The sequence below is a fragment of the Dendropsophus ebraccatus genome, chromosome 3 (genome assembly GCF_027789765.1).
Source record: "Dendropsophus ebraccatus isolate aDenEbr1 chromosome 3, aDenEbr1.pat, whole genome shotgun sequence".
NCBI classification, from domain to species: domain Eukaryota; kingdom Metazoa; phylum Chordata; class Amphibia; order Anura; family Hylidae; genus Dendropsophus; species Dendropsophus ebraccatus.
The window spans coordinates 79,028,866-79,054,480 of NC_091456.1; the positions used below are offsets into that span (position 1 = coordinate 79,028,866).

At 40.2% G+C, this 25,615-nt stretch overlaps 1 protein-coding gene across 5 annotated transcripts in view; it reads left to right on the forward strand.

The window, feature by feature from the left end:
- The window catches only part of BNC2 (basonuclin zinc finger protein 2), a 496,569-nt gene that overhangs the window by 342,604 nt on the left and 128,350 nt on the right, over positions 1-25,615 (forward strand). Inside the window, exon 1 of one of the 5 annotated variants that reach the window (XM_069962071.1) lies at positions 16,040-16,074. The exons of the other annotated variants lie outside the window; for them this stretch is intronic. Coding sequence (XP_069818172.1) covers positions 16,069-16,074 — 6 coding nt within the window. The 5' untranslated portion in view covers positions 16,040-16,068. Of the gene's footprint in view, positions 1-16,039; positions 16,075-25,615 lie in introns of those variants that run through there. 5 annotated transcript variants of the gene reach the window in all.

Consider the following 25,615-nt stretch of genomic DNA (forward strand, 5'->3'; position numbering starts at 1 on the left):
CGCTCTGTGCAGCGGGCGGATACAGCGGGAGGAACGCCTGGAAAACTGGGATACAGCCTATGGCTATGGCTGTATCCCAGTTTTCCAGTCGTTCCTCCCACTGCATCCGCCCGCTGCACGGAGCGGGCAGACAGCGGTAATCATTGCGGAAGGGTTCGGGTTCGTACGAATCCGGTCCGAGCAACTTTCGGACCATCCCTAGTTCTTAGCAATGAAGTCCCCCCCCCAGAAACTTTTCATGTGGTTTAACAGTAGTCCCACTCTTCTGATGCCATGTTCTCCCACCCACTCCTGAATTCTCCCGCCAAAGCCCTGCCCTCCTTGCCCATTCCCTCCCACCCCCTCTCTGCATCCTTAGGCTATGTTCACATTACGTAAGTTTCCGGACGTAGCGCGTTCCATGAATAAGGGGCCGGAGACTTACGTAGTTTGTAAAGTATACGATGTACAGCTGCACAGTTCACACTACGTACAAACTTACGCCCGTATCGTACGCGGCGCCGTAAAAAATTAACCAGACCATTTTTTGCAGACGAAAATGCCGTAACTTACGCCGGAGCGTTACATGCGGTCCCGTACGTAGTGGTGATTTCTTCATTTTTGCAGCTTTTTGTGCCGATCCAAAAGGTTCTGTGGGGAGTCCGGGGCTAGGCGAAGCTTTCCAAGTAAAAGACCACTGTCAGATCACTATGTAGGGCGCTCAGGAAGCGTAAGTAGACTACGGGCGTAAGTTCGCGGTCCGTACATAGCCGGCCGCAAGTAGCGCAAATCTCCGGCCGGAGTTTACCGCGTATATGTCCGGCAGCGAAAATATGCGGCCGGACATATCCGGTGTGAACATAGCCTTAATCTGTGCTGAGCAAACAACCTGAATGTGAGGCAGTGGTTACATGATCTTTGTCTCCTGTGTGTGTGTGTGTGTGTGTGTGTGTGTGTGTGTGTGTAAGGGAGGCATAGGGAGCAGGAAACAGACTGGATTGGCACAGAGGCTGCACAACTGCGCAGATATGGTAATACATTATATAGACACAGCTATATAATGTTCAGTGTATTTTTTTTATAGAAAATTATTTTCCCTATCTAGAGTTCCCCTTTAAAGGACAACTCCGGCGGGACCCCTAAAAAAACACAGACACCATACTCACCATCCCTCCGGTGACGATCGCCACTCCATTCGCCCGCCATACGCCTCACCGTCACCTGCGTCCGCCGTCCAGCGTTGTCTCTTACTTCCGGGTCCATGGGAGAGAAAAGGCTGCCAGTGCACTTGCGCACCGGCAGCCTTTTCATTGGCTGGAGCGCATCACATAGCTTCCAGCAAGCTCAGCCAATCAGGGCTGAGCAAGCTGGAAGCCATGTGATGCGCTCCAGCCAATGAAAAGGCTGCTGGTGCGCATGTGCACCAGCAGCATTTTCCATCCCATTCACTTTCAATAAAGATGCCGAGGAGGAAGAAGACCCGGACCGCCCCCCGGCTCTGACGTCATCACCAGATGCCGCCCGGTAGAAGAGGACCGTGACAATCGTAATAGGTAATGTATACATTCTTTAACTTCCGGGGAGGGGGGGTCGGGGTCCGAAAGTGGGGGAAGGGGGCCAGACCGGGTATTTAACCACATTACAAAGTTATATAACTTTGTAATGTGTGTTAAATAAGCCAAAAAAAAATTTCGTAGGAGTTGTCCTTTACAGCTGATCTATGTCTCTTTCTCTATCCCTGTTTCTTTCTCTCTTGTTTTATCAAAACAAATTGTCCCACATTCATCAGTCTCAGACAGATAGCAACCAATCACAGCCCAGCTTATGTTTCTCAGAATGGGCTGTGATTGTTTGCCGTCTGTCTGAGACAAAATGTGTCTGATTTTTGTCTCAGACAGATGAATAAATCTGGGCCATTGTGTTCTATATCTGTACGTCATAGATCCCTTAAATTTCATCATTAAGTTGTATCAACCTCCCCCAAATTTACATAGACCATAGAGAAATATTGCTGGAGCTCATGACCCATGTTTATGAAGTAAATTCTTGTCCTTGTGATATATCTAGTTATTATCATCACCCATAATAAAACAATAATACCAGCACATGGTCTGTGAGATGCATGTTGTATACATTTTTATGGTATACTTTCTATAGCATGTAATAGAAACAATAGTCACTGATACCTCATTGTATAATAGGCATGGTAATCTATTCTTGTATAATTTTCTGACTGCAGAAGGTGTTATTTACATAACTATATTACAAAAGGCACAATTGAAAACGGACGCTGAATACCTTGAACAATATACTAGACAACAAGTATGTGTGTAGACCATAAATATGCATGTGTTTAGTCTTGCCCTGCTGTGATAATTGTCTCTCCAAGGAGAGCTCTCAACATTCCGCAGCTAGAGACTTCCCTTCCAGTGGGTCACTCCAGATGACGAACACTCGCTCCTACTTCATTCCACTTGCCTGCACAAAACAAACCGTCTCTTGTTAAGATATCAGGTCACTGTATACTTGTCCTCAAGGGTTTCGCCTTGTGTATAACGAATTGCATAAACGTAAAGCCTCAACATAGAAAACACAGCTTTCACACTTTCAGCAGCCCCCTATGCTGCTGCAGACATAGTTACTGCCATTGAGGTTAGCGGTCAATTCCTAGTCTTTTTTTTTTTACTATTTGGGGACTTGATTTTTGCTGCTCTTTAGATGTATTAAAGTTTAACGTATGGTGCAAAAATATTAAAAATGAATACTATAAAATATTTAAGGAATATTTTGCACCCTTGCTCTTTAGGCCAAGACTAGAAGGCTTTAGTTGCATGACTGTGGTGACACTTTTATAGGGATACAATTCATTACACATGAGTTCATCTTGATTCCACATTGGAGACGCTAATCGTATTTTTGTGACAGTGAAGATGCCAAGACAGTCGGGCAAATCTTGCCTTCCTTAACCCATTCAACTAAATGCTGAGTGAAGTTGCACAACAACTGCATCATGTTCAAACAGCACAACCTGACTATGGATTGGATTGATCAACTAAATTCCTAAGTAGGGATGGTCCGAACCTGCCGAGGTTCGGGTTCGTATGAACCCGGACTCTCGGCAATGATTCTCAATGTCTTAAACCTCCGTGCAGAGGGTGGATACAGCAGGAGGACCACCTGGAAAACCGGGATACAGCCACAGCCATAGGCTGTATCCCAGTTTTCCAGGCGGTCTTCCCGTTGTATCAACCCTCTACACGGAGGTTTAAGACAGCGGGAATCATTGCCGAGAGTCCAGGTTCGTACGAACCCAAACCTCGGCAGGTTCGGACCATCCCTATTCCTAAGCTAACCGTATATAAAAACATATAAGGTTGTCGACAGAAAATGACAACTTAGTTCATCTAGTCTTAGTGTTTCCCTTATTATCTTAGAATAGATATATGTTTATCCCAGGCAGATTTACATTTAGTTATTGTAGATTTACCAACCAGATCTGCTGGAAGTTTGTTCCAAGCATTGTTGCTTCTGATCTTTCCCCCAACCAACCTCTCACTATGTCCTCTTGTCCTAAATGGAGACATCAGCGTTTTATATTGTCATACTGTAGAAACCTAGTAATAGGTCCTTACATGAGCACTGTCATTAAAGAAAACAAAATATTTTTTTTTGTTATGTCATAGACACATATCAAAAGCGTTGATCATCTCTCCTTAGCTCTAGACCGTGTGACCGAGGCATTCATACAATGCAAGCCTAAGATAAAGCCCTTGATTGAAGCAGTTTTAAAGTACGAAGAGATTCCAAGAAATAAATGTTATCAGAATTTATTTTACAAGCAGGAAACAACTTGACTCTTCCCATCACAACCTTCCGAATTGATGGACTGTCACATTGTACGGGTAGTCATCTCTTTGCATGTCTCTCCAGAGATTTTCTAGGCATTACCTTATATTGAATATTCAGTGATGTTTACAAATGGAGCATTTCCCAAAATGCCTGCTCCTTTGGATTGTACCATTTGATGTGCTAGTGACACGGTTCATTACAAATGAACCTGGTTGTCAATAATAATGCAAAGTTAGAGAACAGACATACATTTGTTGATTTGGTTAATGGGACGAATTATGTACAAAAAAAGCCTAGTATCACCTGAACTGGAATTTTTGGAGTTCTTTTTGATAGGTCAGAGAGCTACCTCCAAAACAAACATCATTATTATTACTACATAGAAAATGCCTGCTCAGCCAATGACAGCAGCAACCCACCTCAGCGTGTGATCGACTGAGTAGGGACCAGCAAGTGGTGATCAGCAGGGATCGAGTAAGTGTTGGAATAGCACTGGTGGGGGATTGAAGTGATGAATGATTCCTTTTTTTTATATAAATTAAATTAATCTAGCCTGAAACTTTTAAAATAAATACCAGATACGTGTTGAATAAACATATGGTAATAATATGAGTATTATGTGGGAAGTTCTCCCTTTAATAGCCAAATAAAGGGATGCTGCGAACAGTGTCTTTCACTCGATGGGCTTAAGGCCCCTTAACATTAGCTGATTATCATTAATGAGCGTTCATAGGGACACTTATTTACCCGATAATAATCCCATTTAAAAGAGCCAGCAATCAGACAACAAGCAAGCAAATGCCCGCTCCAGCTGATTTGACCTTTTGTGCACCAGTAAAATTATTCTTAGCAGACACACATCTCTCTAAACAAGAGATATGTGGCAAATAACATTGTATTTAAATGGCCACTCAAACGATACATTGATCGTTGGTGTGGCATGGCCACTCAATTAATCATTCTTTGTAAGGTCACTACAAGTGACTTTTTGCTGATAAACACTTCTTTGCAGCTATACTGTACATAGAAAAATATCAGGCTGTGTAAAAGAGACTTTAGTCAATGGCTACTTCACCCAGTGATAGCAACTGATCCTTGGTGGCCACTTTCCCTAGACACGTGTGACATCTCCTGTGTTTTATCACTCTATGCCTCCCAGTCACAGTGCCCGGATAACTTTGCTCTCTCATCTGCCTTACAAAGGATTTAATCGGTTCCTAATTAAATTTTGCCTGATTGGGCTTAAACTACAAAAGTGTTAGGGGGGATGGGAGGCAGCGAAGAATCAAAAGTATTTGAGGCAGACAAAAGCTGTCCTATGCTTTATTTCAAGCCAACTTGGCTAATGGCACACATTCTGGAAAATAATTTAGTGAAAACAACAGACCTAGTGCAAAATGATTTCCAAAGCAAATAAAGCCACATGATATATGCTGAAGGGTTTTATGCAAGGGATGTTTCTATAAAATGATGCTGTCAGACAAAACAAAGGCGTTCTGCCTAAATACTCTGCTCCCAAACTGTTGAAATAATTACACCAGCAACATGACTTAATGCTGATTGTGAGAAATTTACATATCCCACCTCCTACCAGACTTAGAAGAAGAAAGTTACAAAAGAAAAATGTCAGGGTCAAATATATACAAATAAACCATGATTTGTAGACACTGATAATACATTGATGATAAAGCTTTTTCTGCCAGATATGACTCAACACTACTGACATCTGCACATAGATACATGGGATTTCTTTTATGTTGTAAGATCTTGTATCTATCATTTAGGTTACATACTACTTTCTAAATTTTGCATATTGAGTCCCAGGACATAATAGCCACCATACTAGTTATAACCAATTTAAATTTAGCCTCTTTTAGTATTAAAGCACTGGGTTAAAATGCTATTTTTGCTTGCCTAGGATATAACTGACATAGCAAGCTATAACCCCTTTTTTTGCATCGATTACACTTACATCTTCAAATAAAAAATTTAAATAGACAAAATCGAGACGTTTAAGCTTGGTTTCTGGAATGCCTGTGGACTACCATGTTTGCTGTAGGCTATGTTCATTCACACTATGTTTTTTACTCTCTGTTTACAAAAAAAAAAAAGACAATGACGTCTGTCATTTTGAGTTCAAAATGACATCTGTCATTTCACTGTTTGGCTGCTCGTCAGTGCAATGACAACTGTTGGTACATTATTGTAGTTTAGGTGGACCAATTGGCCTTTGGGTGTGTCTTTAATTGAAAAGTCCATTGAGTTTAATAGTAAAAACTGTCAAAGGATGGTGAAAAAAGAAAAACAGTGTGCGAACAACTAAAATATAATGTCTTAATTATTATTGTTATGTCCACGCAGACAAAGTCCGTCATTTTATACACTATGTGAATTGAACGTCCATCATTCCATTGACTTCAATGCATTGCACTGAAGTCAATTAAATTGCGTCAGAAACGGACGTTTTTTTAAATAGAAAAAGCGAACACCTTTTCTCTTTTTTGAATGTAGTGTGAGCATAGCCTTACAATGTACATTTTGATTAGTTTAGTTAAATGTTTGAACCTGTTTTACCCCAACCAATACTGCGTTATTTATAAGCCAAAATAATACTTTTGAGCAATATTTCTACCAACATGTCTTTTTTATGTATGTTTTTTTTTTAATATATAAATGCATCCTCTTTATCCTTAGAGTATGTTCACGTGTTGTTTTAAAATCCAATTTGCATTAACATGATAGAAATCCAAGGTTGTCCCTTTGTTTCCTGCCATGGATTTGCAGTTTGCAGTGCTACGGATCCATATGAGATTACTCTGTTGTCATTCAGCTTTTATATGCAGAATGTACCAAAATAAATGGTGTGCTACTTATTTTTAGCATGGATTTTCTTATGTCGCGGTACCATAAATCTGTATGGAGATATTCTAGTGCACGTGAAGAGGGTTGTGAAAACCCATTCACATGAATTGGATGTGTCTTCATAAGGGTTTGATATGGATTCCGGCACAGAGTCAAATACAGTATAACATGCAGAACATGTGAATGGATCCTTAAAAAGGTTCTCCAGGAAAAATCTATCTATCAGCCACTGGATAGGCCATTGATAGTTGATCGGGAGGGTGCCCACATCCGGCAATATAATGGCAGTGCAGATGTCAGTACCCTGCTAATCAACTGATAGCCTGTTGAGTGGATCAGTAGTTTTTTTCCTGGAAAACCTTTTCAAACATCATTAAACAACAACCACGTATTGCTTCACTGTTTGCACACCCTACCCCAGATTTCCTGAAATCTACCATATATTTCCTGAAATATTTTTCTGACATTATAGCTCTGCCATGTATCTTTATTTCTATTATTTTTTAGCTATAGTAATATAGTATAGGCGAATACAGTCTGTGTACAGCGCTGCAGAATGTGTTTGCGCTATATCAATGAAAGAAGTACATAATACTGTCATGTTCATATCTGATACAGTAGCAAATGATAGGTGCAGGTTCCTTGAACATGCAATATAATAGTATACAAGTTGAAAATACGTATTTGTGCTTATGAGGTATAAAAGAGAAGAAAAGAAATGATAATTTTCTTGCTTTGTGCTACTTTTGACTGCCTTGGAGCCTTCTTCAGCGGAGCGATCAGTGCCTGAATGCAGTAGTTTGGTTATAATTATCAGTGTCTAGTCTGCACTTTGTCCTTCTGATCCTTCCCATAGAAGCCATGGCTCACTATGTGCAGTGCATAGAGCTCTGATAGGTGTGATTTATTGAGTGACATTTTGCTGCAAGCAATAGTACATGCCTCTCTCTACCTGAGCAAAGTATTAGAGACATCACAGGGATGAGGGAAGGGGGTTGAAAAGACAAGAAATGCAAAGAACAGCTAGCCTAGCAGCTCCTAGATACAGATCAGACGAGCGCCCCTGCCACCGAGAACCTAGAAACGTGTCAGGTACTGCGTGTTTGTTGTTCTACACCGAGGGCACTGCCGCAGTCCACAAGTATTGATTCTTTCTCATTGTACGGAGACAGAAACTGTCAAGCTCCAGCAGGCTGGCCTCACTGAGGCTCAGACATCTATTCCCCTCACTGCCTACCAGATGAACCCCCGTAGGAGACATCCAAGCAAGACATGCCAATGTCCGTCTCATGTGCATGTCGGAGAGAAACTCCAGACTGCAAGAGCAGCCCTGGTGCTTTCCCAGGAGCAAGAGAAGCATATTTAATATTATTCAGTACTTTATAATAGGTAACGACTCCGGAGGAATGCTAATTCCACATTGTAATTCAGATGAGACAAGCATGCTGTTCTCTGACAAGGCAGTACACAATAGAACATACATGGTGTTTGCTGATTATTTTGTTAAGTATAATAGCAAAATTGATGTGGAGAAATGTACATAACCATAAAGGCAGCCTAACTATTTATTTATAAGGTACAATTCTTCTAGTTTAACTTTTATGTTTGATGAGATGCAGTATTATCCGTATAAGTTTCTAAAAGAAAACTTTCAAAAATTCCATTCCCATCGCTCTAGATCTTCATGTGCTCTCATGTGTTTAGAGGTTGTAAATGTTTTTCAGTTACAGTATATTAGCCCCCCTTTTTCTTATAATAAAGTTTTACATAGGGATACAAATAAAATTAGGACAAATGTTTTTCACAAAAGCACAAAAAGTACAGATGAGTTAAACAACAATAACAAAGAGGAAGGAGATATGTTTTTAGTATTGATAAGTTACCCATAACTATATGCTCAAGGTATTTTACTGTATCTAAACATAAAGTAACACTCCATTGTCCATCATTGTGGATCGGATCAGCCAAAGGGTTAACATTGTAATATTCCCACTATGCCAAATTCTTTTAAAAAAATGCAAGGGTTGGTGAGGTGGTCCCCTGAAACTCTAGTAAGAGTCCAGAGTGCAGTGTAGAAGGAAACAGAAGGAAAGCTAAGGCTGTGTTTGCAGTATGTTTTTCTTTTACAATGTGCCCCTATGGGTGATGGACTACACTAAACGGCATCAGTCAAAGCCCAAGATAGAATAGAAAAAGAGAAAAGCTTAGAAAGAGAAAAGAAAAAACAGTGGGAGGGCAGTTTTGAACTAAGGGGTAAGGGATAAGGGCAACATAAGGGAGGCAGGTAGAGGAGAAAATTTTCCAGATTTGCAAAGGTTAGTATCTATCGCTTATCTAGCCCTAATATCTCAGATTGAAAATGGCTTGCTGGCCAGGAGGGAAAGTACTGATCATATGTCAGTGATGTCCAAGGGGACCATGTAACCAAGACCTAAGCTGACCTTTCTGTGTCCTCAGCCATAAGTGTTTCCAGGCACAGCAAGTAGTCCATTTCAGTCACCCATTCTCCATTTCAGTCATCCCAATCGATTTCTAAGGTCATGGGATTACTGCATGCACTGATGTTTAAAAAAAACAACAACTATGGAGACCATGGCAGATATCAACACCTTTCATGAAGTCACTGTTTTTTCATAAAAAAATATTCTGTGATAATTTCTCTTTACTAAGATCATAGAAAACCCCTTGAATTGTTATATTCTTACCTTGTAGTCTTGTGAATCAATCTGACCGTTTTGCAATGTATTTCACTTGAGTGGTTTGATGGTATTTAGAAGAATGCAACCTGAGATTGTCAAATATGCTGCCATGGATGAGTCTACAGTTACTTGGTAGAATAGTTGCTTCTTAAGAAGCAAAATCAGAAATGATTTCCTTGTGTGCCCTATCATCGTTGTGGATGGTGTTTTACTATATCACATAGTATAGCATGGTCTAGGCTGTTCTTCTAAAAGGGCACCAGTCTTTATAATCTTATGGAGTGTCTGTGATCGGGTACAGGGAATCGGCTATATTGTACACTAGCAATGCTGAACATCATGCTGTCCAAACATAAAATATTTATTCATCATGGTGCCTTAAATGTGTCTTCCTCCCTCTAGGCTGTTGTGGAGAGTGGGCGGGCAGAGCGGTGAATAACTTGACCAATAGTCTGAAGTTGGATTGAATTATTAAATGTTTTAATAACTAAATTAAGGTTGACAAGGTAATGTGCCTCCATAGGAAGACTGGCAAGCTGGTAAAGGGAGTTGTATAGGTCATGCAGTGTTCATTGAGTAAAAATATGCAAAGTAGTATTTTTCCAGATAGAAAAGAGATGGCTTTCTATTGTAATTGATTGGAGGACACATCTTTGTAAATAATGCTTGACCCTTTTAAGAACTTTAACACATTACCATGGATTGTCAGCTATATCAGAATTTCTGCCAAAAGGAGGTGATGTTCTGTAGACAGCTGTTTTGGGGTTTTTGTCCCATGTTAGCATGGTTCTGGTTGGCTGAAATAGAGACCTTTTATGTGGCATGTGGGACCTTTATGATGGGGTAATGTCTTCTTGGGGAGAATGGGGCAAAGGGGCATAGGAATTCTAATAGACCATGCAGTTCTCCCTAAAAAGGTATAATACCCCCTAAGACCCCAGTCAGTCCTGTTTATAGATGGGTACTGTTCCTTTATCAGAAGATTTTTGCTTACCAGATAATTCCTAGTTATGTTTTAGGGTTCTTTCAGAGATTGCACATTAATTTAAAGATAAACTATCTTTTATAAGTAGCATTAGAGTGCCAGCTGTTTTTTTTTTCCTTTTTCTGGAGAACTGCCATGTGCAGTATATTAAAAGGATATTCCACGCAGGTAAAATACTTGTTAAATCACCCCCCTCCTGGAGATTAACAACTCGTTCCATATTCCTTATTATTTTTCCAGTCTCCTTTCCCTAGTTCTGAGCTTGCTGCCTTCTGCTTAAGATTTAGAAAACTGTCTTATTACAAAGTGCAGAAACAGTCGGCTAGGGAGCTGTTTATATGAGCTGTCTTGGAAGGGAGGGGAGTAGGGGGGAAGACCAGCTTAAACACAGTTTTTTGTGTCTTCTATTGAAAACAGCAGGCTCAGAATTGGGGAAAGGAGGCTGAAAAAATAATAACATTGTTAATCTCCAGTAGAGGAGTAGGGTGATTAAACATGTATTGAAATACCCTTTCTACCACCTTTCAACATTTATATTTAAATACACTTTATTTTACTTTTCTTCATGGAGAATATGTTTTAAAATTTGGGGGGTGAACAGCTTGGGTGAGGGATGTAGACTTAAAAAGATTTCCCAGGGAAAACTATTGATAGCCTGTTCACTGTGTATTCTATCAATTGTTAATCAGCAGGGGAGCAACAGCAATGCCCTTGTCAATTAGCTGTTTGGTGTTCACACTACTCTAAGAACGGGACCAAAAGCGGATTGGTGGCACCAGGTGTAGTAGTGTAGTAGTGGCGCCAGGTTATTGATGCCTATTGGAGTAAATAGGAGCTACAGCTGCAGTAACCCAGTGCTGCCACCTCACCGAGCATAAGCCAGCTGCTTCTTGCCACGTTCTTAATGCAGTGCAGATGCCAAACAGTGCACTGGCAGGGGCACCAGATGTTAACACCACTATTAATAAACTATCCGGTTGATAGCATATTAATATTTCTTCCTGGAAAACCGCTTTGAATAGGGTGGTTCATTAGAATTTTTTTTTTTTTTTTATCATTTTGGAGCCACAACAATGATCAGCTGTTGAGAACAGCCGACTTTGCCGCTTGAAGCTACAGGCAGTCAGACATTAATGTGAACTGCTCGAGACTGCCATAACAATCACTGATATCCAAATGCCCTAATACAGCATATATACTGCCTTTAAAAGACAACGGGGAGATTTATCAAACATGGTGTAAAGTGAAACTGGCTTAGTTACCCCTAGCAACCAATCAGATTCCACCTTTCATTTTCCAAAGAGTCTGTGAGAAATGAAAAGTGGAATCTGGTTGCTAGGGGCGACTGAGCCAGTTTCACTTTACACCAGTTTGATAAATCTCCCCCAACCTTTTTATATTTATCTGTAAGGGATACTGAATGAGCTGTGATATTTGTAACCATGTCCAAAAATTATGTAGAACTAAACTATTAGCACCTTTATATATTTTCCACCTTAACATAGCTAGCAGACCCCTCCTGAAGACCAAGATAATATAGTCCTCCTTATCAAGATATAGCATTGTAGATCTCCCTGATGGGGACAATGTCTGTCATCTACTGCTGACAAAGCAGCGTCCCCACTCTGCAGTGCCTCTTGTTTTTCCATTACATTAACGGTGACACTGGAAGCAAAGCACATACATGGCAGCTAAGTGTACGTCTTAGTACATCATTCCATGAACTTGCTGACCCTATTGATTGTAGGATACATTGCCTTCAGTGACAAATCTGTCAGTACAGAACAGGCTGTTCATGAAGTACACCGTGAGACAAGCAGCTGATAGTAGATCTGTGAAGTAGAACGGTGGATCTGATTTCTTTTCCAAGTCTCCCTTTGATGAAATCTATCCATGTACGTAACTGACCTTTTACAGTGCAGTGATGTGCAGAACACAGTGGCAACATGGGGTTAAAAATCGAGGATAAGTTGCCACAAGCTCAGGCCTTTGATGCATAAATTATTTATCCTACTACTTCCCAGGGAGATGGCAGCCCATCACAGCCCCCCTAACTATATTGGTTTAGCCTCTGGGCTCAGTTCATAAACAGAATTAGCTTCTTTTCATTATTTCCACTTGTGTGCATTAATCTGAAGTCATGTCCAACACAACTAGTAAGAAAGATTATAATTGGCCTTTGTAGTTGGGTCTCTCTGTAAACTTCAAGGATTTTTTTTCTCAATAAGTTTGGGTCATTTGGGCAGAAGTCAGGGGCGGGCATCTGTTTCTAAGAGAACATGATAATTCCATGGTTTAATCGTCAAGCATGCACTGCACACTTCAGCTACAATAGCTACATCCTACTTCACTGCTCACTCATATGTAACCCATTCACTATATGCACCATAATAAATATCTGTTGGTCAGTAATGATAATGAATCAGATTATTATAAAAAAAAATGACGATCTCCTATCTTATTGCTGCTCTGTACTAACTGTGCCAGGGACTAATATACACGTCCTATGTCCTACTTCCTTTTGCATAACAAATAAAGAGACTCAATGTGTACCTCTACAATTTGCTTATTATGTCACTCTGTAAGGGACCTGTGCCTAGGAGAATAACGTATTAACATGATTTTCTTCTCTGAACGTCCACTTTGTGACCTTCATATAAATGACTATTGATTTCATCACAGAGACATCATATATCCAGATGTTATAGTTATAAGATATGGAAACACAGATAGTGGGGGCATGTATAAAGACAAAAAAAGGTCTTCCTGGAGTCAAATTTTTTGTTCCGAGAAAATGACTCAGTTGTATTACATATTACTAAGAATGTCTCGCAATATATGTGTCACATGAGACTGCTAGGACAAAATACTTGTATATTTCCAAAAGGCACAAAACATTTTATACATATATTGCGCAATGACCAACATGTCTTCCAAAACTTTTTTCAAACTGCTTTTATGGGGTAAGAACATTTTTAAAGACTGAATAATGATGGTTCCTGCAAATTGTAGAATGCAGCACATTTCCCTGGATGTATACAGATATTATGAGCATGCTACAGTACAGTATATCGAAAATTCACTCTAAACATGAGGAATATTTTATGGTTCCATTTTTACATGAATCCTGTAATACAGCATAGCAGTCGTTTCACTTTTATATTCATTCAATACATATTACAATGATTGAGTTTGGTTTAATATAATACTTTCTTTTAGGAAATAATTTCCTCTCTTCTCCTCTTTAACACGTGTAATAATAACCTGAACTTGGTTGGTGCTACTCATTTCAATGCACATGCTATCACAATTTGCCAAACAGTAAAATATCCTACACATACAAAGTGCCCTTAATAAAAAACGCCTTATTAAAAGGGTGTCTCCCGCACATTTGTTATGCTTGTACTGTAACCCAGAACCCTAGTCTTGCCAAGGAATGGAATGATCAAAAGAAATGGCTAGAACATGAAATGAAAGTGAGAAAAAGTCTGAACGCCAAACATTGCAATCTGACCACAAAGTTAGCTTTTGCCTTCTGTGTCTCAGCAACATATGAGAGCTTTAACTCAATCCTTACAGGGTGCATTAAACACCAACGATCTATGAGCTGGGACTCACTAAAGAAAAGAAAAACTGCACCTATGAGCCAAAAAGAGTTCTGGAGGCTTGAACGTAGGATTAGTATTTCTTCTTGCTGATTCGACCCCACTGGAATTAACATTACAGTATTTGGTTAGATTTTATTCACAGTATTAGAATACTGAATGTCCTAAAAATGTATTATTATAGAGTGGCACAAATAAAATCCTATTCTAGATTTATGGAATGCAGGTCATTGTACTCTTCCACACCCAAAAAGTAAACATTTAAAGGGGTCTTCTCATTAGGATGACCTCTGTTTAGGGATAGTCCGAACCTGCCGAGGTTCGAGTTCGTACGAACCTAAACTCTTGGCAATGATTCCCGCTGTCTTCCACCTCCGTGGAGAGGGTGGATACAGCCGGAGGACCGCCTGGAAAACTGGGATACAGCCTATGGCTATGGCTGTATCCCAGTTTTCCAGGCGGTCCTTCGGCTGTATCCACCCTCTCCACGGAGCAGACAGACAGCGGGAATCATTGCCGAGAGTTCAGGTTCGTATGAACCCGAACCTCGGCAGGTTCGGACCATCCCTACCTCTGTTCTGAGACCCTATTGGTATATCATTCTAGAGATAAAACAGTGAGATGCTATATAAGTAAGGGCTTCTAGGCCCAAAATTGGCAGACACTAAATAAGGACTGCTAAAGTTAAAACAGGGAGATGCTAAGTAAGGCCTTCTAGAACCAAAATAGGAAAATGGTATGGGAAGGCTTCTTCGGGAAGGCTACAGGAAGAATGGGGAAACACTAAGTAAGGCTTACTACAGTCAAAATAGGGAAAATCTAAGTAAGAACTGCTAGAGTCAAAATGTAGAGATGATTGGTAAGGCCTGCTAGAACCAAAATAGGGAGATGCTACAGGTAGCCTTCTTCAGAAGGCCACAGGAAGAATGAGAAAAAAACACTTAGTAAAGCTTACTACAGTAAAAATGGGGAGAACTGCTAGAGTCAAAATGTAAAGATCATAGGTAAGGCCTGCTATAACCAAAGCAGGGAAACACTAAGGCCTACTAGAGCCAAAACGGGGAGACTTAAGACTGACTATAGGGTAAATTTAGGGCCAAAGAAAAAATCTCTCACCTTCATCACAGCTGATCACAGGAGGGCTTTAGTGGCCATACTGGCAGCAATCCAGCAGATGGCTTGGGTGGTTGTCTTGCAGACAATAACTTTAGTTATTAAGTTTTAGTTGCTAAGGAAGCTCCCATATTTGCACCCGCTTGTAGGGTAAAGTAGTTCTCTTGTCTCAAGCTTAGTTACCCAAATTTGCATATATCCAAGTCATGTTTAGTGGAAAGGGGCTGAATGACATACTGAGTACTTATGATTTCTTTACATTGATGTCATTATGGTATGCTAAATTAAAGTTGTTGAATTTTTGTTGCCAATGCAATTTCATGTAATCCCTGGCACTATATCAGATGAGTTGTCACTAGATGACAGTTGTGTTAAACAGACGGTCTTCTTGATTTTTGGCTAATAAGGAATGAAATTCTAAAAATAAAAACTTGGAAATAAGTCATTAGAGATGAAATGGCTTTTATGGCAATGAAAAAATATTGGAAATGAAACCGGAAGGGGACGCCCAGGGTAGACAACACACTGTAAGTGTCTGTATTGAGGTAATAGGGATCCCTTGTTCCTTTCTATTAGCCAGAGCAGGGGATTGTGTATGAGACCAGTGGCAAACATCAATTTCACTAAAAAGGATATAATATTTTATTTCCTACAGGTGAAGTTTGCTTTTCCAGTACTGTACATTGCCTAAACATTAACAGCCCAGTATCTTACCATCAATGTATTGTACTCAATTAAGACTGACAATCTGAACGAATTTGACAACACTTTAAATTTCTCTTAATGTTGACTATAAGGTGTTTATATTGGAGTTCCTTGGAAATGTAAATAATTATAAATATTGATGATCTGGCCTGCTCCATTGATCATCATTAGAAAGGGGTGGGCCGGCCGGGGACAGATCGTTGCCATGGCGATGGGGCAGTCCTCCTAACGATCTTACCGGACCGTGGACAAGCGACTAACAGAACCAAGGATGAAGGTAAGAGATATACCGTACTCCTCGGTATCTCCTGCAATAGGGAGCTATCAGCAAGTTAGATTTATCTAACCTGCCTCTGCCTCTGATAGTTCCTTTTAAAGATTTTAAGTTTAATATATTTTTAGAAAACTTACATCAGTGTTTTTTAAATTACTTTAGGAGCTGATGTTTAGGGGAGATTTTGCAATGTTTTTCTGCTAGTTTCCTTGTGTAAATACATAAAAAGTGATATGCAGTCCAAGTACTATATATACAGAGACCCTTTTTTAACAGATAGAACAATTAGCAGTTTATGCCATGTTTCTAAGCTGCTATTACTTTAAACTTAGGTCAAGGCATTTTCAGGCAGGACACGTGCTTCCTTGGTAAATGTGGTGCATACTGTATGGATGAGAGATACTGGCCCTTGCATGTCAGTGTAAATACTTCTCCGTTGTGTATAGGTTACCATATACATTCCACCTTCCTAGTTTATTATTGGATCATACAATTTGTTATATAATACAGGCCTCCTAAATCAGAAGTACCTGCATTTTAGTGGGTCTTTTACCAGTGTTTTTGGCACACTGAATGGATTATCAACAGCCTAAATGCCTTCTGTCTTCTATGTTGTGGTCCGCTGAGCTCTACATGTTTATTCTCATCTGATTCCCTACAATTATCCACGGTTTGATTTCCTTCCTGCAACACAGTTATTTGCGGTTCTGCAGAATTGGCATTACGGGCCAGGTAATACTCCGGCAATACTTCTCGACTTTTTTCCGGCATATGAGACGACTTTTTAACCCCGAAAATTCTTTTTAGAAGTCCGGGGTCGTCTTATTCGCCGGGTATGGTCGCCCCATACGGTGGGGGGAGCTAAAAAATGGCCACATCCCCACCGTATGGGGTGACCACTATAAAAAAAACAGTTAACTCACCTGGAGCTCGTTCCCGGGATCAGTGCGCCTCCCGTACCTTTCCTGGCGCAGGCAGTGTGACATACATTGCCGGAGATGGAGGTTCCCAAACCTCTCCCGGGCAGCCAAGCGTCTCATCGGAGAGGCTCGGAGACGCTTGGCTGCCGGGAGAATGAGAGAAGCAATGGAGGTTACGGAAGCCCCTCTCATTCTCCCAAAGCTCTCCCAGCAGTCGAGCGTCTCCTAGTCTCTCAGATGCGATGCTCAGCTGCCCGGGAGAGGTTCGGGGATCTTAGGCGCAGGCAGTATACATCATGCTGCCTGCGCCGGGAACGGTATGAGAGGCGGGCCGATGCCGGGAACGATCCCCAGGTGAGTTAATTTTTTTTTTTCCATTTAGCTGCAGTTAACCCCTGCCTGACCACAGCGAGGCTGCGGTAAGGCAAGGATTAACATTTTCCAGCGTATAAGGCGAACCCCTGACAATCAGGGATCGTCTTATTTGCCCAGTCGCCTAATTCAACGTAAAATACGGTATCAGTGCTCTCCAAGCATGGGCTTGTGGAAGCAGAGCGAGAAGAGGCCAGCCACAGTTTATCCTGGCTAATAGAACCTTATGATAAGTCCAGGCAGTGATGAGTAGGTTACAACTGAATGATAAATGATTCTTGGTAACTTTGCAGCGGCTGGCTTACATGCAAGTTTGTCGACTAGAAGCCGGCACAAGAAATAGATAGCAGGATTTATTTAGTTTGAAGTTATGGATGTGATAATAGGGGTGTTCTTCTATTGACACAATGTTTCTTTTTAGTCAGTACTTGTATGCCTGCTAAAGGGGGGGGGCATAGACCACCCCAAGCCCTGTTGCAGGTGAAGTAACATCTGCCCCTGCAAACAACAACTAACACCCCTGGGTAACCACAGAACCACCTGTTGTGATGTCATGTAATCTATGCTTTTACCTAGGACTAGTATGACTTGATTGAGTTATCATTATAAAAAATGTAGCCAAAAAGAGATATGCAGCTTTGCTGTATCTGTACAGTGTGTTAGGTAGTCTGTGTACTTCTTACAAAAAAATATAAAATAAAAAATATTCTGTTGTCTATTCTGCTTGGTGTCCTTTAAGACCTGTGAACTGACAGGATTAATTAGAATTTCTCAGGCTGTCAAGATAGGGTTGGCACTTTGACTTTCATGAACTGACACTAAGGCAGAGAGGATGGAAAGTACAGCAGGGGCACTCTAGAACTCATGGAATGCAGAACAATAGGGTAGGTTCACAGGAGGTGTTTTCCAGAAAAAAAGGCCAGTAAAAATGCTGTGGGCATCACTTGTTTTTGTTCTCTTTCTAACAAAAAGGCTACATCCAGATGTTAGCAGAGAGTCAACTGTGAAACATAAATCAGTATACTATTGCTTCTTTTTACTTAGTGTTGCTTTTTCCACTCCAGGTTATTTTCCCATTTAAAAGAAAAAAAAAGACGCCTGTCATTTTAAGGTCAAAAAGAGGTCCGTCATTTCGCGGTTTGGCCATCCATCAGTGCAATGACGGCTGTTGTTACATTATTCGAGTTCAGGTGGACTGATTGCCATTTGGCTGTGTCTTTAATTGAAAGGTCAGCTGAATTTAATGGGGTAGTGCGGCGCTAAACAGTTATTCACAAAATAACACACATTACAAAGTTATACAACTTTGTAATGTGTGTTATGTATGTGAATGGCCCCCTTCCCTGTGTTTCCACCCACCCACGTTAGACCCGGAAGTGTTGGTGCATTATACTTACCGCGTTCGTGTCGACCCCCGTCCGCCATCTTGGGACAAGAACCATAGTGCTTTTATTTTTCCAACTACAGGGCTGGTTTAGGTGTCATTTTTTGCGATGCGACATATATGTTTATTTATTTATAGATTTATTATATTTTTGGTTTTATAAAGGGCAAGGGTATATTATACTTTTTTTTATACTTTTACAAATTTTATTTTATTTATTACACTTTTTTTAACACTATTTTTTTCACTCTAAAACCTGCAATCATTAGATTGCATGTGCTGATCTATGCTATGCCATAGCATAGCATAGATCAGTGTTATCTGTGATCTATGCACAGAGCCTGCCTGAGATCCATATATCCATGCCTGACTCTATCTATAGATGGCCGTGGAAAGTGGATCTCTATAGATCGCGGCGTTTAAGGGGTTAATGAGAGGCAGCTGCAGGATCACAGCTGCCGCTCATTATCCTCGGCTCCTGGGACACTGATGTGTGCGGGACCGCTCTTACTGCATCGGTCCCACACACATCAAACCCCTTCAGTGTCAAGAATGTAGATATACATTCCTACTACAGGGGGTATGTGCAGTGGGAACCTATATCTACGTATTACTGGTGTTCTACATTGACAACTGGCCTTCAAGGAGCACCCAGAGTGCTGTACTAACCCCCCCAGTGCACTGCAAGGCCCTCATTAGTATATCAAGGTAGGAGTAAAAAATATTGGTGCACCCTCCAATAAGAGCTCAGATTTAATTTTTCCAGGGCTCATTAATATTTGAAAGCTGAGCTGTGATTGGTTGATATGAGCAGTAAATGACATTCTTACTGTAAGACTTTTTGACATATCTCCCTTAGGGTTTCCTCCACTGGATTAAAAGACTTTTACCTTTCTTGTGTCATTATCAGTTTAGTACTTTTGAAATGTGTGTATGATGGAGCACAGGACATATGCATTTTGGGAGTATCTATAAAAAACATTTTATGTCAAGATTTCTGCTATTCTATTTACTGAACACATTTATAGTAGATGTTCTCATTCTAGGCAGCAGCCATGGTCCTCATTTGTATTAACAAGGAAACACGTCTTTATACCAGTTGGTTTGATAGTTTAGATTTCATTGGCTGAACATAAGCAGTATTGTGGCGGTATACATTGCTGTGTTTTCCATTACTATTTACAGAGAAGAATGGGCCATAATCAGCTGTAAGGATGATTTAAGTAGCCTTGATTTACTTTGCTGGAATCTGTGGTGTACTCATTTATTTTACTACCTCCTATGAATCACGGTAGCCCCATGCTGAACAAATAACCAGGAAAAGCAACATTAACACTGCCTGATTTGTGTTATCCTAAGCATTCTGAATGAATTAACTCTGCGTGCCTGATGTCTGCACAGGCTCTTGCCCTTTGTAAACTTCTTAAATGCTAAAGTGAGATACTCCTGATTTCATCCAATAACTTGTCTTCTTTTATCTTTTCTTTTCACCCTATTAAGACATGGGGGGAGATTTATCAAAGGGTGTACAATTTAGACTGGTGCAAACTGCCCACAGCAACCAATCACAGCTCCTCTTTCCTTTCACCAGAGCTGGAAACTGAGCTGTAATTGGTTGCTGTGGGCAATTTTACACCCTTTGATAAATCTCCCCCATGGTGTCCATACACGTTGGGGCTGTTCTTGGCCACCGCATGTGGTTTACACCAATTGCAATGCACGTTACAAGTACAAGGGAAGAACGGGAGCTAGTGAAAAGTCGTGTAAAGTTTTTCTGGCTTGGCCGTAATATGAATGTAATGTTTTTCACATTTTTGTAAGAAAGACAATTTGTGCTTTGCTTAGAGTAAAAAGCATAGTAAAGACTGTTCAAGTGTGTTGCAGGCAGGCTCAATAGGGTTAACTCTTCATTGCTTGGCTTTAGATTTTAGGAAAATTCCAAAAGGTCATTGACAAGTATTAAAATCACAGTATATGCATCCTATAGAATGTATGCGCATACCTTTATGGTAATGTAATGCTCTGTATGTATGGTCTTTTACATTTCGAGCCTACAATGAAATGTCTTAGGTTGTCCTTAAAGGCTTTTCCCTACCTCTACCAAAATAATAACTGGATAGATTATCCACTTAGTTTTCACTCTATTCAATCTTCAGCCCTAGAATGGCCCTAGAATGTTATACTGACAAGTATTCATGTAGTTATTCCAATATACTATAGCTTGCCTCCAACATATGGTGGGCCGTGCTTATTATTCATGTGTGTAGGATCTAGGGATCTTTTTCCAATGACTGATGACATGATAATCACAGCAAAATACTATCTGATCAGCCGAGAAATCTAAGGTGATTGTGCATGTTGGGGCAGATTTATTCCTATCTGTCAGGGGGTAGTGGGCTTCAGAGTGATGGGTGTGTGGATTGTGTATTTGTATGTATAGCCAGGTAGGAGCAGAACTGTAATAAATAATAGGAATGCATTTGGAAATGACAGTAAATGTGACTGTATTCTTTATAGGTTCTCAAATGTTTCCCCAAAGCAGACAGCTTCAGTGTTAGTGATTCATTGAACAGTATAAAGGTCTAGTTTTGGCCATTAATATATTAGACAGGGGCAATGTGTATTTTAAAGGCACGTGCCTGGCACTACAAATCTGCTGGACACGTATAGACAGAGGAAACAATCCCAATCTTGTAGTCTGTGTACTCCAAACATATTAACACATCTAATTCTATGGAATGGCGAGAATTTTCCATTGTGACTACTTAGTAAGTTGCCTTATAATCATTTTATCACTGATCATTTGCACCGTTCATTTGCATAAGCTGAGCTATTAATCATGTTATTTGCGCCAAGGTTTACAAGGGTATGTTTGCACCACAGAAATCCATGGCAAGGCACATACCCACTTCCATGGCAAAAATCCAAGCTGAATGTGATTGTTTTGCAGATTGGTACAGGATTAGCCCCATTGTCATTTAGTGAGATGCCGTTTATTTCTGCTATGCATCTCTCTCTCTATTGTGCATGTGAACAGGGTTGTGGGAATCTACTTGCAGAGGATATGGAATATCATCAACTGTCAGGGTATATTCGCATAATGTTTTTTCTTGTCCGTTTATAATTATTTAACATGGCGTCCGTTATTTTGTGGTTTGCTCGCCCGTGCAATGAAGGCTGTGGGTACAATATTCTAGTTTAGGTGGACTAATTGACTTTTGTGTGTGTCTTTAACTATTCATTGAACTTAAAGCAATACTGTCCCCATCTTTCTGTATGAGGATGTCTTTACACAGCTGTAAAGCCCAAATTCTGCAGTTTTCATACCTTACTTCATAATAAAATTATTTGTGTTTGGTCCAGTGAAAAAATGCTTTATATCATTGGTGGTTTGTGCTACCTGGGCGGGGCTTCTTGCCTGCAGCGCCACTTAGCCCTGTCCACATCAGTACAGTAGTCCCCACCCCTCTGTAACGTCATTGGTCTCTAGGCCCCACCCCCTCTAGGTCAGCCCATTCCACAAACCACCAATGATAAAAAGCATTTTTCACTGGACCAAGCACCAAGAAATCTATAATAAAGTAAGTTATGATGGGTTGGGTGGTGATTTTCCATCATGCCTAACTACAATCTCCAGTGACAGGATGGTTGGATGAGCCCCATACACACTATACCAACAGCCAAATCTGCCACAGGCGGTAGCTGTGTGCAACAAAAGTATAAGGTGTATGGAGATCTTACGAGTTAGAAACCTCAAGAAAGTCTTTGTAGGCTTCCATAACTACTCATGATTTTTATGGGAAGTTAGCTGTGCATAAAGGACCATCACCAGGGTGAAATACCTCTGAACTTGACCTTTACTGATATTCGAGTCCAAAAGACACTTACAAAACATTTTCTAAATAAATCAGTTAACAACCAGTTGGATATAATTTCCTTTTCCTACTATTTCACATATTGTAGTGTTTAATAGAAAATTTCAGAAAATTCCTTTTTTGTGTGACATTTTCCAGTTAACAGATGTATCGTTTACATGACACTTATGATGAAGGACATTTAGTGAACTCTAGTATGTGTCACGAGTGTAACAACTATATGAGACAATGGGTGTCCAGTGTGTGAGACAGCCTTGACACTAGCGAAGTTCAGTGAATCATTATTTTGCAATGAAGTTCTTAGGGGATATGAAACAATGCTGTTGTGGGCTGCCCCTTTAAGTATCTTGTGGCTTTTTAACACAGCTGGTTTCAGATGCGTCTGCCTTAGTCTGCATGGGTTCCCTTGCCAAAGCAGGGCTGTCACAGCTGGTAGTACTTACGATACTTGCGGGAAAGTATGTGATTCATTAGATGGGGCCGTATGTTTTTCACCAGTTCTGGTCATGTTTTTGTTAGGATGTGGTAAAAAGCATAAGCAAGGGGGTGAAGGGACAATGGAAATATGTGACTTGTTAAATTTTGGCCTCAAACACTTATTAGCTTATGCTGAACACTGTAAAAAGGAAAAAAAAAAGTAAGCGTACATGTTAACACATGCAGCAAATGACCTATTTTTGTCCTTTAGAGTACAAGCTAAATCCACTGAAATGACTAATTTACAAAGTTTTACGCGAATTCCTTATTGTAAAAGATACAATACATGTAGTACATGTAGACAAAGTATGCCTTATGTCAGTTTTTGCTAACAGGGATAGGTCTCCAGTCCCTACAGGACTTAGTAAGTACACTCTCTGCTCTTGCTAGAGATTGTACCAATTGGATACCTCTATTCATAATCTATAAGGTATATTAATGTGATGGAGAGGGGCAGCAAAGTAGCAGATTATGGCAGTAATAACTCATTGAGCACAGTGAGTCTTATTGCTGAGAACTGCTGAGAGCGTGGCAGCAGCGTCATCCACTCCGCTGGCCACTAATTCCAAAAGTGTAGCCTCATAGACTTACATTGGGGGAATTGCAATAGCAGATCCAGCCCGCTTTGTATAAACTTCACTAGGTGTATATATATGATTATGGAATATGCCTTAGGAATGCTCAGTGGGATAGGTCTGTAAAAAAAAACAAAAAAACAGGAAGCCGCATCCTAAAACATGCATGAAATGTACTTTGGAACTGACAGCTACCACATGCCTGTAATTTGGTAAACAATGAGATACTCCGAATTCACTAGGGCTGCTTGTGTCCATACAGCAAGCGTATTCATTAAAAGTTTTATAGCGACGGAACTACTCTTAATCCTGTCGCAACAAGTCCCTCCTGTATCTATTAGAATGACCTGTGGCACTGAATTTTTACCTCCTCGCATCCAGCTTGTACTGCTGACCTTTGTCAGTATGATAAAGAGCAGTGCGGTTTCTTGTGTGCTTGTCATTTTCTTCATTTTTTCTAAGTGCATTGACTGGCAATGAGGCTGAGGGCGCAAGGGGATTTACAAACCTCTTCTTACTTAATTTAGGATTCTAGCGCCTGGATGGTCAGGATCTTCATTCTTAACTATTCTGAATACTTGACTTGAAGTACCAAAACAGATACAACTGCTATCACCAAAATGCTTAGAGCTGTAATGTTTTTTATTGTATATTTTAAGGTTATAGTCATTTATTTCACATTGCTTAGCACTAAAGATGAGCGAATCCTGAGCATGCTCGGGTTTGTCTAATTCCGAACGCTCTGCATTTGCTTACTGGTAGCTGATGCAGCCCAAAGGAGTCTTAGGGAGCTTATGGCTATATTTATATTTTTCTGGCAGCCTTAGGGCTGCATCCAACTTCTTCATCCACCAGTAATCAAATACAGAGCATTTGGGTTCAGATGAGCCCCAGCATGCTCGAGATTTGCTCATCTCTACTTAGGACCATTATATTCCTCAGAGCTGTAATATGTCTTTATTTTCCAGTAGAGCTCAAAGTCTACCTCCTGGATTTTAAAAGTAGTTATTCAGCATTAGAAAAACATGGCCACTTTCTTCCAGAGACAGCACCACTCTTGTCTCCAGGTCAGGTGTGGTTTGCAATTAAGCTCAATTGACTTCAATGGAACTAAGCTGCAAAACCTCACCAAACTGGAGGCAAGAGTGATGCGGTCTCTGGAAGAAAGTGGCCATGTTTTTCTAACGCTGGATAACCCCTTTGAGCACTTTGGAGGCTAATAAATCTATTAGTATATTTTATTTTGCCGTCTATTAGCATGTTCTCCTAATTTGTAAACGCCCGTTTTGGGGGGAGGTTATCAGGGTTGGAATTTATTATATCAATCATAATGAAAAGGGCACTGGTTTAGGATCCACCAACTATATTAAAGGTGCATAATATAGTATAATATAGTATAATATAGGAGGAATAATTTACACCACTGTCTGGTATAAATCATAATACAACCCTCTCAGTTAGAGCTGTGCAAAACAAATGCGTTGAAATCCTGGAGATTTTTTCAATATTTAAAGGGTTTTTTAATGTATGTTATGGGGCTCATTTTATAATATCATTTTATACTTTTGTTGAAGCAAAACAGTACAGCCAGCTTGCTAAAAAAAAGTTTCCTCCACATGGACCTACAGTCTCATTGGTTAGGAGTTCAGAGCTGGAGAATAACATCTGCAAAGTGTCCAAAAACAATAACTACGCCGTTAACATGTCATGTTTTCATTAATACATGATGTTCAGCATAAAGAGCTTTTATCTGCTAATTTCTAACATGTCTGGTAATGTCTGTATGGCGGCCCCAATTGTTTATAAAAGCTACCAAACCCATACCATTCATGTAGGGCCATATCTAGAAAAAAAAGGCGGCACTACGAATTTTTTTTACTTTATATATTTCATGTCTTTATTCTTGAATTATGTGTACATCTACTCTAAAAAAAACTAATA